This window comes from Pelodiscus sinensis, chromosome 1, assembly GCF_049634645.1.
Source record: "Pelodiscus sinensis isolate JC-2024 chromosome 1, ASM4963464v1, whole genome shotgun sequence".
NCBI lineage: Eukaryota > Metazoa > Chordata > Testudines > Trionychidae > Pelodiscus > Pelodiscus sinensis.
The window spans coordinates 24871221-24886815 of record NC_134711.1 but is presented as its reverse complement, the minus strand read 5'-3'; the positions used below and the strand labels follow the sequence as shown (position 1 = coordinate 24886815).

Below are 15595 nucleotides of genomic sequence, written 5' to 3'. Positions count from 1 at the left end.
TTCAGCTCCTGATTATTTTGATTCTTATGAAACCAAATTTACCTTAAGAGGTTTGAACAGTCCCTCCAGAGTGATCATCCAGAGACCACTTACTTTACTGGGGCTCCACATGAGCAATGGGGTCTGCCCCAATGCATCACATTGCTGGTTTGGGGCCTGTGCAAGGTCTAGAAAGAGTGAGGCTGATTGCAGAAACAGCAGTCATTACCACAAATGAACTGGAAAAAAGCCTGAGCATACTCTGTTTTAGTATGCTACAAAAAATAATTATAGACCTTTATTAGGCACTATAGTACTAAGTATATCTTAAAGTAACAAAAATTATTGTAGTCATTTTATTTTATTTTAGTTTTTTACAGAAAGTCAGGTATTCCAACAATTTTCTTTACAGTTTGTTGACTTAAAAAAAATTACACACATTTTGACATTACAATGGAATGGAAGGGGAAAGCGTTCACCGTTAAAAAGATAAAAACATACTACTTATAATTAATTGACATTTAGTGATGTACAGTCTTGTTAGTTTTTGCTTTATTTATGTACATATGGTACATTTTATTGAAACAGGAGCGCTGCAAGGTCTTGTGATGACACATTTTTGCAACATTTGTATACGTGTAAAGTGGGCTTTTTAATTATACAATCACAATGATGCAAAATTCAGTAGTCAGTAACAAAATTGCATGGTATGGAGAAACCCAATGTAGTTTCAATTGCAAGAAAAAATATCATGATTGCAATAATCTGGGAATACAATGTAATCTATGGAGCAAATGATTACAATGATATGGTAGCACATTCAGATAAACCTTTTTACAAATTTTTGAGAGTAAAGTGTGCCTATGATATAGCAACACTGGTAAATGACTACAAGCTTTATTAAGATCCCGTTTAGCAAGGTAGGCCTAAATGTGCCCAACTTGAGCATCTGAGTTGTCTCGGTCCAGGGGGATTAATCACATACTTAAATACCTTGTTGAATTGGTGCCTTAATGAGTTTCTGAACCTTCTCATGTAAGTCACTTATAGAGCCTTCATCTTTATTTTGACTAGAAATAGATCTATCTTGGATAACAACTTTGGGGTGGGACTTTCAAAAGTGCTCAGCACTGGACTACGGCTTCCACTGAAGTCAACAGAAATGCCCATTGGCTACAATGGATACAAACTTGGCTAAGGGACAATGTTTGAAAATCCCACTCAAATTAATCTATAAATTTATCTGGAAAGCATGTATGTTAAGTATTCAGTTCCTATAACAATCAGGGCCCTGTATATATCTTGACAGATAGCTAAAATGGTATTATTTAATAGCTGGTAATTATTTATTGACAATTTGATCACAAATATTATTGTCAGACAAAGAAGCATTACTGGGATGCATGCACTTAGGAGCAGAAGAGTTTTGTTTTGCAGTGTCTCATTTATAATCAGACATTAAAAGCTTGTTTTATCTCTGTACTTCTTCAAGAATGATTTGTTATTTGGGACCTGTAATAATAATCATTTTTTGTTATTCCAGCTACTTTTTCTGAATGCCAGTAAGTATAATAAAGAAATATTCCAAATCTTCTGAAAAAATTGCATCCTGCTCACTTCTAAAATACTCTCTCTAGAATATTTATCTGATTACATTCTTGCCTCAGATTTCTTACTATTCAGTTGCTTTCCAGAATTAGTTTGCTTGGCAAGGAACCTTATGAACAGCAACAAAAATGTCGCACTGAAATCAGAATAACTCAGTGATTCTGTGCCTCTCACACCACATAAACAAAACAAAACATGAAGGGACACCCTTACTACTGTGCTCCAACTGCCTCACACCACACAAAGCAGCCAGAGCATATAGCAGTGAATCAGACTAGGATTTTTTACATAGTTATTTGTAAAATGTACTTGTTCAGTAGTCAGATTCATAGATCGTAAGGCCAGATGGGACCATTAGACCATCTACTCTGATATTCTGTATAACACAGGGCTTGGAATTTAAGTGGTTATATGACAAAGAACAGGAAAAAATACAAAAGTGCTTTAGCTGCTGCTGCGTGTTACATTCCAGGTGTCAGTAATTTCTCACCCTCTTTGCTTTTTGTAAATAAATTGTTTTATTTTTCCACCTTAAATAGGAACAGGTCTATGTTGCTTGGAAATCAACAGTATTATGACATTCAGAAAGACTGTATATATGCCTTCACCGAACTACAATATATGTCAGAAACATTTTTCAGTTATACGTTTGTTATTTTGTTACAGACATAAATTAACCTGAAGACAGTAAAAATTGAGAAGCTTTACATTTTTAACCAATTTATTATACAGAGAAATAAACAAAGTGCAGAAATGCTGCAGTAAAAGTTATACTTTTTCTTCTAGGAGATGGAAACATTCAGAGAGTCTATTTATAAATGCTTATTTAAGAGTGATGTCCTATCAGTTTCCTGGCTACTGGATCAGGAATAGTCTTGAGTTAACTGTCTCTCTACTGTGAAAGGTTTTAAAGCTTTTTTGCTTTTCAGTTGAATAAAAAAATGAGTTTACAAACCTTTTCAATGCATATATTACATAAGTTTTGTCTAGCAACAACTACATCCCTTTTAATTTATTCCCCAAATGTGACTTTTCATGCATGTCTTCTGAATGTTGTATTCAGTGACAGTTTCTAATGAGCTGGTATGTAATCCATGATTGCATCGCTCTTCAGAAAATCACTTCCATGCCTGGATGATCTATGTTTAGAAGGCAGCGCTTACCAAACAGGCATTTTTGCACTTGTCAACATTCTTCTCCATTGAAGGCTCCTTCCCAAGCTTCTTTCCATTTAATGTTGATGTACAAAAGCAGTTACTCATTTTGTTTTGTGCTCATTCTAGTGAGGATTGGCTTAGCAGGACTGTGAAAAACAGAGAGAAGAGAGAAGTCAGTTTATTGCCAGCAAATAGACAGGTATTGTTCCTGTGACTGGCACAGTGCTATCTTCTGAGCAATAAATACATTTTATTATTTTTATTTACATTCATTATAAACAACAACATTGATTACCCAACTTTAACCTCCAACTATCTCAGTGATTTGTAGGGTGGTATCTTTGAAAATTAGTTTTAATCTAATAATAGACAAGGAAACTGAATATAATGGGATTGTTTCATCTCAAGTCTAAATGGTGGGAAAATGAAGATGTAGCATGTACTGTGTGAGAGCCACTTTGTTTGAATCATATCAGGAATCAAATCAAGGTCCTGAGATTTCTGTTCAATATTTATAATTTCCTTAAAATGCCGGCCTACACATATCTCATTTAAAAAAGCAATAGTCTGGTAGATTCCACAGGGACAGTCTCCAAAGATAAAAGAGCTATTTTCAATACATAACATCATCCATCATGCACTGGTATGTGCCCCTTCCCACACCATTGTTTTCAATACCACATACACATAAATTCCATGCACAGGGCAAAAAAGGAAAGACTGTAGTTATGCTGTGAACAGGCGGCAGAAAGCCTCCTTCCCTCCTTTTAGGCAATCTATTGCATTTCAATTAGGAATAAATCCCAGGGTACTGTGCACAGAAACCATAACATAGCTGATGCATCCATATACACATGACCTTACGCCAGTGTTTCTTAAACTTTTTAAGACCGAGGAACACCAAACAATAATTTTTTTTCTGAGGAACATCAAGGATTTTTTTGTTGACCGCCCCCCTCAAAAAAAAGGGTCGGGGGGGGGGGGGGGGAGAAGTTATTGAGCAAAAAAAGGTCGCCTGCCCCTTTAAAGGGTGGCCATTTTGAACTCTGCTGTTCTCCGTTCACAGTTTAAGAAACACTGACTTAAGCCATAGCTTGGTATGTCTCTTCACTGCTGCTGTTGTAAAAGCCCTGAGGAGAACACATTCTGCTTCCTTTCAGGGCATTCAGATGTAGGACAGATTATAAATACCAGGAAGGGAGAGGAATTATTTAAGCTTAATACCAATGTGGACACAGAACAAATGGATATAATCTGGCTATTAGGAAGTTTAGACTCGAAATTAGACGAAGGTTTTTAACCATTAGAAGAGTGAAGTTCTGAAACAGCCTTCCAAGGGAAGTCGTGGGGGCAAAATACCTATCTGGCTTCAAGATTAAGCTAGATGGTTTTATGAAGGGGACGGTTTGATGAGGTAACATGATCTTGGCAACTAATTGACCTTTCACTATCAGTGGTAAATAGGCTAATGGTGGGAAGATAGGAGTTACTATAGAGAACTTTTTCCTGGGTGTCTGGCTGGTGAGTCTTACCCACATGCTCAGGCTTCAGCTGATCACCATATTTGGGGTCGGGAAGGAATTTTCCTCCAGGGTAGATTGGCAGAGGCCCTAGAGGTTTTTCGCCTTCCTCTGTAGCATGGGGCACGGATCACTTGCTGGAGGATTCTCTGCATCTTGGGATCCTTAAACCATTTGAGGACTTCAATATCTGAGATATAGGTGAGAGGATTATTCTAGGAGAGGGTGGGTGATATTCTGTGGCCTGCATTGTGCAGGGGGTCAGACTAGATGATCATAATGGTCCCTTATGACCTTAAAGTCTATGAGTCTATGAGATCCTCTTCCTGTCTTACAGGTCTGTGTGTTGTTCTCCTGGTGTGTGTGTATGTGTATTTGTCCCCAAGGTTGAATGAAAAGTTACTGTACAAGTGGAGCTCTCCAGAGGGATCGCTAGCTAAAATTCTCTAGGTAACTGGGTTATTTAGCCTGAACTTTGAAATCTCTACTCAGGTAACATCTTCATGGTCAGGAGTTTTGCCTGAGAAAGTATTCAGGATAAATTTCTGGAAATGAGCACATAGCCTGACTGAAGGGGCTCTGTGTTCAGCAACGTGCATGGGGCTGGAAAACAGAGTCAATGGGACTTTGATTCAACATTACACTATGACCCCGTTATGCCTGCTGTGCTGGCACAAAGGTCTGTATAGCCAATGAATTTAGCATTGCAGAGGATAATTCTCTTGGGGTAGCAGCCAGCATAATGACTCTATGCTATCCCTATCACAGCTCTAACCACAGGGCTGCAGGTGTGATGAAAGACATGGGGTGCTGCTGCGCCAGCACTGCCCTCTAACTATTCCAAGCTTCTGGAATGGCCCCTTCTTGATCATCCCATCTATTTCCTTGTCCGTTAATTATTTTTCCCCACAGTAGGTAGGCAAGCATGTGGTCCAATTTAATGTTAAAATTATCCTCCGTTCACAGACAGAGTTACTGTGGCTGAAAGAGCCAAGTCACTTTCCCACAGCCAACGAGTGAGTAATGGTAAAATCAGGAACAAAACCACTTTTTTTGACTTCATATCCCTCGCTCAGCCCACCCATCATGCTGCCTCTACTACATCTAAAAGCTATGAAGGCTTTGATAGAAAGTATATGTGGATAAATACAGATACTTGGTGTCACATAGAAGTTATTTGATATGAGACAATTATAACAAGGCACACCAAATGGCCACATCTTACCAACAGACTGTGGCACTTCCACGAAAAATTTTGGGTTTGCAGGATTAATTGGAGAATTTAAAAAAGGGATTTTTCTCACAAGTTATTTTATTTGCTATTCAAAGCCATGACAATATTTGGCATGACAATTATTGAATTTCCTGCAACATTTGAAATTCAGCATTAGGGTTGTAACATATTAAATCCTTTATTAGTTTTCCTGCAAAATTTTGAACACATGAAAGAAGAAATGTAATAAATGTCATGGATTCTAATTAATGATGTGCAAAGACGCTGCATATATGTCATTCATTTTGTTCAGTCTGGTTTGACCTTGTCACATGCTTGTGAATTTTTGAAATTTCTTTGCATTGGAGTTACCTACAAATCCATTTGAGAGGCTCACATGAACCAAAGTTAATGACAGCAGTCTCTGTGAAGGCAATATTGTTTGAACTACCTAAATGCAGTGCTGTTAGATTCTCAATCTATTTGGAGATTTTAAAAAGCTTCACATCCCAGTGATATAATTACCATTCCTACGTCACCTGTTCACTTAGGGTACATGCCTGTTGTTGGTGACAGAGGGTATTCAGTCTCTGCTTTAGGGATTTATAGCATTCCAATGTTTATGCACATTTTCTGAGGGAGCTCATCAATATTTCTTTGTTGTAAAGATGAAGAGCAGAGAGCATTCCAGGTTGCTCCTTGCCAAAATATACACACCATGAAGTTTCAGATAGTCCATAACATGCTTTTATGGTGAGGACAGTCAGATAAACAGCACTTATAGAAAATAATGCAAGTCTTTTTCCTTCAGCGGCTGAATATACCTCCTTTGCAACAGCCTCAGCACTTTACTTGATTAATTCTCTGCAGACATATTTATACAACCTTTTAGCCATTCATTTGATTGGTAGTCTGAAAAATGCCAGCCTCCTCGAGGTTATTGCTTCTCTGTTCTCTCCAAACACGTGTGATTACAAGTGTCTTACTCGGTTAGGAAGGGGAAGCAAATAACTTTCATGATGAGGTTAAGACTAATGCTATTCCAAAATCCTATCAGCTACTATGGACCGCTTGAGTAATAAGCGACTGGTAAAATTTCCTCCTTGTCTCACTATAGACCCAAAATGCTTCACTGACCCATTATTTAGTATTATTAATTGAAAATATATTATTATTATATTATTATTATTTATTGTCTATTGAATGCTGGCTGTCTATTTGATGCACTACAGGACAGAAAAGACACTATAGTCTCTGCTCTCAGGGGCTCACATTCTAAAATAGATATGCAATGCAGTTTGGATATATGAAACACTGGGTGAGCATGTCACACCCCAATGGCCCCCTCCCTCAAGAGGTCCCCCTGGTGAGACAGGTCAGCATTAAATATTGCTAACGCTGTTGCAAGCATCGCAGGGCATTTTGGGGAAGGGTCAAAGGTGTGAGTGTGGAGTGAATGAAGGATTCCTTTGCAGGTTATGAGAGGCCCAAAGGGGGGAAAGACTAAGAGAACAGTGAACGGGTAACTCCACACTTCTGCTAGGCCTGAAGATAAGATGTTGGCTCTAGCCAGCTCAAGGCCACAGCACACATCTGACTCTCGGCTGCCGGCCAAGAAAGAGGGGGGCCTGGAATCCACCAACCAGCCATAAGAAAGACATTCAACTAAACTGATTTGCAGAGCCAGCCCATAACAAGCAAGAAAAGCAAAGGCCAGCACGGAGGAAAGCAAAGAGAACAACGGAGTCTAGCTGGTGTATTTTGGGAAAGTCAAGGAGACCACAGAAAGCCAGTTTAAACAGTAACAAAGAGCCCCAGGAACAGAGGTCGCAGAATGAAATACCCCCAAAGGAGCCCAGGACTTAAAACTCTCCTGAGAGCTGGAGCAATTCGGAGAGATCACCTGGGACGACCTGTGCACACAGGACCGAAATCTCATCCACCCTTCCCCCTCTTCTTCTGTTGTTACACCCAGGCCTGGCCAGCCTCAGGTAGCGAGTGTGTGAGTATGAAAGTGGGTTAGGGCTCGCTAGGGCTTACGCTTTCTTTTTTCCTTCCTCTGAGTGACATGGGAAGCACCCATCACTCTCCACTGTTATTTTATTATTTTATCAATAAAGCTTTAAAACTTAGACACTTGGTGTGTTCCGTCATCTCCTCCCTTAATGATCCTGTGGCTTCAGCCTGATCACCTGACGCCTCAGAAAGATTGGTAACAAAAATCTGTCACAGTTTACATAGAATCATAGAATATTAGGATTGGAAGGGACCTCAAGAGGTCATCGAGTTCAGTCTCCTCCAGTTTTGGTGGAGAATTGCAAAGGGGGGATCCCTGCAGAGTGCACCAACTGTTCTGCCCTTGGTATTTCATGTTTGCTCTGTCCGGCACTATTGGTATTTCATGTTGAGGATTTTATGATTACAGGGGTGCCCCACTCTCAGTCGTAGCATGCCTGAGACCCAGAGAGGGGTTTAGCATTCCTCTCTCCACCCCGGTCGGCGATGAAAGGGTACATGTGGGTTGACCCCCGGTCGTAGGAGTACTGGGCAATAGGAGGTGGGCTTAGAGACCCTTGTAATATAAGAGGGAAACTGAGGCATACTACCCCATTAATTTAATAAATGAGCAGTGAAATGATTTACCTGGAACCCACAGAGAGTGGACATTACTGAGGCCTGGCTGGTTTACAAAACAAAAGCATATGTAATTATTGGATAACAGCAGGCTGATAAGAAATCAGCAAGAATACTTGTAACACAGAGAAGCATTTTAAAATACGATGTGCCACCCCCACGGGGGTAGAAAATGTTTTCTTTTGTCTTTCAGAACATCAGAAAAGCTGGTATCAGCTAGAAAGCAGCTAAAGAGCAGCTGAAAAGCAACTAAAATAACATGGATCTATTGTCGTGACAAAAATTGTGTTTTGTGTTGTCTTGTGACGTCTGTCTTATTGCTAGCATTGTTGATAATTATGTTTGGAAAGAGGGAATACTGCATTAGGCAGAAAAGGATTAATAACATTTTAACTATATTTACAGGAACCAATAAGCAGAAGGGGCATTGGATGGGAATTTCACCCACCCTCTGGATTCCCCTGAATTCTACAGGCATGGTATCTCCTTTTAACTGGGCATATCAGGCTGCTTCTTTTTATAATAAAGGGAAATGGATTTTAATTATAAAGACACACCAAAGTCCCTATGGTCGAACCAAGCGAGATTTTGTAGACACCATATTAGGAGGGCTTGGTGTTGGGACAGGGATTATGAATACAGTAGATTTAGAGGTAATTAGAAATAAATAAGACTGCCTTAGCTATGGGATGCATTGAAATGCAAATTCTCAGTTTATCATCATTTGAACATAAGATGTTCTGGGTAATATCAGGCAATGTTAAAGTACTGGAACACCTTTTAAAACAATGGAAAAGATCTTTGTTTGATACTTAAAAGCATGAATTGAAACAGTATGTCTCCAGCAGGGTTAAACCTGAATTGTTACTAAGAGAAATTGTCAAAATGGCTCATCAACAATCTGTGGAGGCAGAGCTATGGAAAGTCAGTCCACTACCGGAATTGGCCATGGGATCTTTCTGGTTACCCCGTATTATGGGTCACTGGGCTGGGAAAGAAAAAGAATTATTGGACACATGGCAGTGTACAGAGTGGGACCCTCACAGATGGGTATGCCTCTCCCTGCCTGCCACCACAGAACCTTGCAGTAGGGGTACATCGCTAGGCACGTGTGTCTGGGATGAATTCGAAAATGTAACCCATGTGATGTATAATGGACAATGTGTATGTGTTGTATCCTGGGAAATAATATTTTGGGAGCATTGGACATTTACCTGCCCCTGACATGCTTTCAGGTTCCTGCTTTACTGCCCAATTGCACCAAGGATGCCTCCCTCCAACTTGCCCTCCTCAGGCAGATGTTGTCCTTGTCCCCGCCGGAAAAGGCAGATCTTAATGGGCTCCTTGTGAGACAGGGCCAATACCGCAGCTAGTATTTGAAACATTCAACAACGGGCTATGAGAGACGAACAGTTGGGACAATTGAAAAAGGCCATAAGACTGGTTACAAGTGCGGACTTTATCCACCTTACAGTGGCCAGCGCCACCCTCAAACATACTGCTGAATTGGCCCTCCATACATGGGATACCTTGCAGGGACTCATTGAGACCATAATTAAGGCCGGGGATCAGCTATGGTCCCAGCTCCAACAATATTTGACCCAACAAGTCCGTAGTGGCCAGGACAACGTGCTCCATGGAGTCTGGCCCGGGGAAATCCATTCCCACGCAGGGATTCCCCGGGGAACAATGTCCTTTTCACCATTTCTGGATGCTCACTAATTGGAAATGCACAGGCATAGCCTGTTCCTTCACGCCCTTTGGTTTCATGAAAGGAGTGTGGGCCCTTGCTGTAAAAATCCAACCAGGCCTTTGGGAAGGCTGCCTCTGGGACTGGGTGGTCCATCATGACGCGTGGGAGGTGGTGGCTCCCCCAAATGACCTGGCAAAGTGGTATGTGCTGATGGTGTCCCTGGACTATCAGCACATATGGATTACAGAAGGCAACACCTGGCAGCTCTGGCCTTTAGAGCCCCCTCAAATGGTATGTAAAGAGAAGGCAGTGCTCGGTCACTTTTATGAGGTAGGTCAATGCATCTGTTGGGAAAAGGAGGCATCAGGATATGCCCCCACTACAACGCATCTGTTTACCAATATCTCAGTGTGTGTTTGGAGGACCACCGATCCCAGGGTACCCCTCGACTTATTGTTAAGATCATGAACACAAAATTTTTCAGTGCTTTGGCTTGCCGTTTTTCAACAGACTGTTAATGTTTCTAACTATGTTGTGTTTAATTTTTCATGGATAACACCCAATGTGTTTCTCCTGTTGGCGCATATCTGAGAGCAACTTTCCATATTCCAGACAGATGCCTCCTCCTTCACGGTGTTACGACACACATATAATCTGGAAAAAGCTGCCTTCACCACCGCCATTAGAGTGGGGCATCTATGCCAATAGGGGGATGTGTTATACTAATGAAAGCCAGAAGTCATTATTGGCTAGTGTATGAAATTGTTGCTGTTCTGATAATTTTGTGCATGCTATATTGCTGCTTATGTAGAAGACCAATAGTAACCCTGGCCACTGTATCGGAGGCAGGATGGAAACCTAAGTGGTGACCACTCCCAACAAAATGTTGATTCGGGGTCAAGTGGGGGACTGTCACACCCCCAATGGCCCCCTCTCTCAAGGGGTACCTCTGGGGAGACAGGTCAGCATTGAATATTGCTAACACTGTTGCAAGCATCGCAGAGCATTTTGGGGAAGGGTCAAAGGTGTGAGTGTGGAGCGAATGAAGGATTCCTTTGCAGGTTATGAGCGGCCCAAAGGGGAGAAGACGAAGAGAACAGAGAACGGATAACTCCACACTTCTGCTAGGCCCAAAGATAAGATGTTGGCTCCAGCCAGCTCAAGGCCACAGCACACATCTGACTCTCGGCTGCCGGGCAAGAAAGAGGGGGGCCTGGAATCCACCAACCAGCCTTAAGAAAGACATCAACTGAACTGATTTGCAGAGCCAGCCCATAACAAGCAAGAAAAGCGAAGGCCAGCACGGAGGAAAGCAAAGAGAACAACGGAGTCTAGCTGGTGTATTTTGGGAAAGTCAAGGAGACCACAGAAAGCCAGTTTAAACTGTAACAAAGAGCACCAGGAACAGAGGTCGCAGAATGGAACATCCCCAAAGGAGCCCAGGACTTAAAACTCTCCTGAAAGCTGGAGCAATTCAGAGAGATCACAGCGGACCTTGGACGACCTGAGTATACAGGACCAAACTCCCGTCTACCCTTCCCCCTCTTCTTCTGTTGTTACACCCAGGCCTGGCCAGCCTCAGGTAGTGAGTGCGTGAGTATGAAAGTGGGTCAGGGCTCGCTAGGGCTAACGCTTTCTTTCTTCCTTCCTTCCGCTGAGTGACATGTGAAGCACCCGTCACTCTCCGCTGTTATTTTATTATTTTATCAATAAAGCTTTAAAGCTTAGACACTTGGTGTGTTTCGCCATCTCCTCCCTTAATGATCCTGTGGCTTCAGCCTGATCACCTGACACCTCAGGCAGATTGGTAACAAAAATCTGTCACAAGCAGAGGACAGTCTAATCTCAATGTGAGGCATACAGAATTTTTAAATTTTTATTTTAGTGAATTGTTCCCAATTCTGGCCAAAAGTGCTGCCAAAGAGGTTGTCCAGAAGAACATAGGGTTCACTACAAGTTAATTATGTGCTTAAAATACTTCCACTTTCTGTTTATCACCTGGAACTGCACCTTATAACTATAGATACAGAGTGAGATTTTCCGAAGTCCTTAGCTTTGGCTTAACTGTGTTTCCATTGAAGTCCATGGCCATTTTACCAGTAATTTCAATGAGCTTCTTCACGTAGTACACAGTTTCTTCACGCAGTGCACAGTCAACCCATAGAATTCCTTGCCAGAGGATGTTATGAAGACCAGCAATTTAATAGGGTTCAAAAAAGAGCTAGATAAATTCATGGAGGTTAGGTTCATCAGTGGCTATTTGCCAGGATGGGTAGGAATGGTGTCCCTAGCCTCTTTTTGACAGAGACTGGAAATGGATGTCAGGAGAGGAATCACATGATGTTTACCTATTCTGTACTCTCCCTCTGGGACACCTGGTATTGGTCACTTTTGGAAGACAGGAAACTGGGCCAGATGGACCTTTGGTCTGACCCAGTATGGCTGTTCTTATGAGTATATTAAATGCTGAGCATTTCTGAAAAATCCACATTTGCTGCACCAACACAAAAATCAGAACTAATGTGCATCAGTATATAGGCAACATCTGTGCATGAGTATGTACCTGTTATTAAGGGGCAAAGCATGAAGGGCAGTTAGATGACCAAATCCAAATGGACTTTCCTGCCTAACTACCCTTCATATCTTTGAAAATCTTTCCCTAAATGCTTACAATGAAAAATATTCCTGGACAACAGGCTGACCTAGGACAACAGGCTGACCTAGGACAATTGCTTTCCCAAGTAATGAGGGGCAGAGAAGACTTTTGGAGGACTACACGTGTATCTTTTTCTATTTATCTGCAGAAAGTGCCTTTCCTTTTCCAAATATGGCCAGCATCATTTGCCTTGGCTGCACTAGTGCTGCAAAGGAGGGGATGTGGCAGTACTTGTACAGGAATCTGGGACATACTATTGATATAAAGCTGGCCACAGTTATATACTGATATATAGTATCAAGACTATCCTACTAAATGGTGGTGGTGACCTGTTGGTGATTACCTGTGCTGGTCCCTGGACTGCTCAGCACCTTCCTGATAGACCATCATGAATGGCCTCTTATTTAGCCAATGCCTAAGATAAACACAGCACTTCCTGCTTTTATTTGTAAAGTAGCAAGCCCGATCTGGCAGTTATGTCAAAGTCTGACTATGCCAGCAGGGAAAGCTGCTGAAGGTCATAGACTGTGTATACAAGAAATATCACAATGTTAATAAAACCTGAGGAGTAAGATTGTATGTTGCTTTTGCCTGTGAAGAATTACAGGCATAGATTGGTAAGCGACCTGGCTTCTTTCTTTGCAGCATTTTCTTGCCATGTAATGGGGGGTGGAGAGGGAGGTGTGTGTGGGGGGGGGAGGGAGATTATTTAATAGATTATTCAGACTTCATAGACTAGGAGACCAGAACTCTGAATGGAAGGCTCGTTAGATCTGTGATGATTATATTACGTGTTGTTATATTAGGGGTAGCCATTTAACTTTCAGCCTAATAGCTTCTTGAATGTTTTTAGAAGCATTCAAAATTTTTGCAAATGCTCTCATGAAAAGAAAAATCTTGTCATTTCTATTTGCAGAAAGTTCAGTTCTTTGCTACACAATGAAACTCTTAAAATCTGATGGACTGGTTTCAAGGCAGATAATGGAATGCCTCTGAATGGAATGCCACTATTTCTTACACACATGAGGAACAGAAAAATGGCTAGAGCATCCAAAAAGAAAAAAAAAGTTATATTACTAATAGCACTGTTTTCTGTTGCCAATTCATCTTGTGATTGGGCACAGTGGTCTGTCTAGTAACACTTTACCACAGATATAAATAACCCACAAGCAGTCATTCTAATTATTATTCATGAGCAAGAGCAAAATATACCTAAGAAACACAGAGCACCCAAACCTGCACTCCTTGCATATCTGAAGCTCCCAGTGACTCCAGTGCTCTTGAGCCCTAGCTATTGTTCGTGGCTTTTCAATTCCATTCTCTTATTTTTATTTTTTCTCTTCTGTTTTTGTGTGTAAAAGGCCCACACTGAACAGGAGGAAGTGATTGATTGCAGGAAGAACATTTAAAAGCCATTGCACACAAAATGCTGTCAAGTGCATAGGATGAACAAAGTGACAAAACAGAGGAACATTGTTTTCTAATCGCTTTTAGCTGAAGTAAATTTTAGGTGCTATTTGTAACACTCGTAAGTAAAGCGTTTCTAGAGAGAAGTGTAATTTTTAAGCTGGTGTCCCTTAAATAGTCCAATCAATTAAAAACAAGGGAATACATAATTAGATTGGATCACCAAATACTGAAGCACAACAGCCCAGGCACATAAGGGAATGAGATGAGAAGGCCCCTTAATGTGTGGGGGTCCATCTTCCTTTATGTGTCCTTGTTCCCTTTAACATTGGCTATTAGCTTCATAGTCTTTTGAAGTGTGACAGATTTGAAGGTTTTTTTTTGGAGGGTGGCTGCTTTAGTAAATGTCATTCTATTTGTTATTTGGTCTTTGTGATCATGAGCTATGCTGTTACGGTGGGCAGAAGCACAGTCAGGGCCACCGACAAGGTGGAAAGGAGGGGGGAGAAGAGGGCAGTTACCCTGGAACCTGGCAATTTAAAAGGGCCTGGGGCTCCAAAGTGCAACTGCTGCTACCGCAATTGGAGTAGTGGCTGGAGCCCTGGGCCCTTTTAATGACTGCTGGAACCACGCGGGGCACAGCCCAAGCGGTGTTGAGGGCTGGTTGTGGGATGCTAGCTCCTACTCCCATGCCTTCCACCCAGGGCCCCCCTCTCTAGGGGACCTGGAACCAAATCCCCACATATTGCTTAAGATATAACACTTCACATGGGACTGGCAGGAAAGAACCTATTCCTCAGGCATAACAGATTATTTTTAACCTACAATTGTTATATTTTAAACTATTTTCAATATGGTAGAGCTATTTAATTATTAATGCACTAATGGTCTGTGTGAAAGTTTTCCTGTGCACACTTCTTAGTAGCTGGTGTTTTTGATCCTGCTGGGGCCTACAACAGAAAGTCAGCAGGATTCCCTTACCAGCTAAGGTTTATGGATTTAAAGAGGGAATAGCCTTCTACCCACAGTCAGTCTGCATATCTGATGGATGAACTGGGGTCTTCCCTGAACAGCTTTGAGGTAGGAACCCTAGGAGCAACCAAACCAAATGAGAAGGCAGGGATGGACTCTGTATTATCTTCTAGTTCATTTCTCTGTTAACAACGCTACCTTCCATGGGAAGTGGATGAGTTTTGACTTTGCATAGTGCGTGAACAGATTGGGAAAGGCAACTGCTCACATCCAGCTAGTTCTTCTTTCAACAAGATCACTGTTTAAACATATTTAAATGCAGGGAGATGGTAGTCACATGTTCTGAAATCTTGTGTGACTGCTGCCTACCAGACAGGAAGCAACACCTTCCTCTCACTGCCCTTCCAGCTTGTCTTATCTTTGACCTGAGAGAACAGCAGTCCTGTGTATGTGCCTGTTCAGTCATTGCTGCCAACAGAGACTAAAAATAAGAAAACTATCTGACAGTCTGCATGGATATGAGCAGATCCACTGACTTTACATGGCCTACTTACAGGAGAAAGGATTATCGGATGAGTAATGATTTGCAGGATCAGGGCCAAGGCTATCAGTTAAAGTGGGAACAGGCAGGGGTTAATAGAGAGACATTTTTAGCATCACGACACAGAGCCCCCTAACCAGTTCGGCATGGGGAAGTCCACCATCGGGGCCCTCCTCATGGAGGCAAGGCACTCTCATCCTGCAGTCCCTGCATGA

General features: G+C 41.7%; 1 protein-coding gene across 3 annotated transcripts in view; it reads right to left on the bottom strand.

Annotated features, from left to right (window-relative positions):
* Window positions 1-312: 312 nt before the first annotated feature.
* LHFPL3 (LHFPL tetraspan subfamily member 3) overlaps window positions 313-15595 on the bottom strand; it is a 412985-nt gene continuing 397702 nt past the window's right edge. For all 3 annotated transcript variants that reach the window (XM_075926941.1, XM_075926945.1, XM_075926935.1), the window contains one exon: window positions 313-2890. Coding sequence is in view for 1 of the 3 variants with exons in the window: in XM_075926935.1 (XP_075783050.1) it covers window positions 2862-2890 (29 nt within the window). In the remaining 2 variants the exon portion in view is untranslated. The remainder of the gene's footprint in view (window positions 2891-15595) is intronic.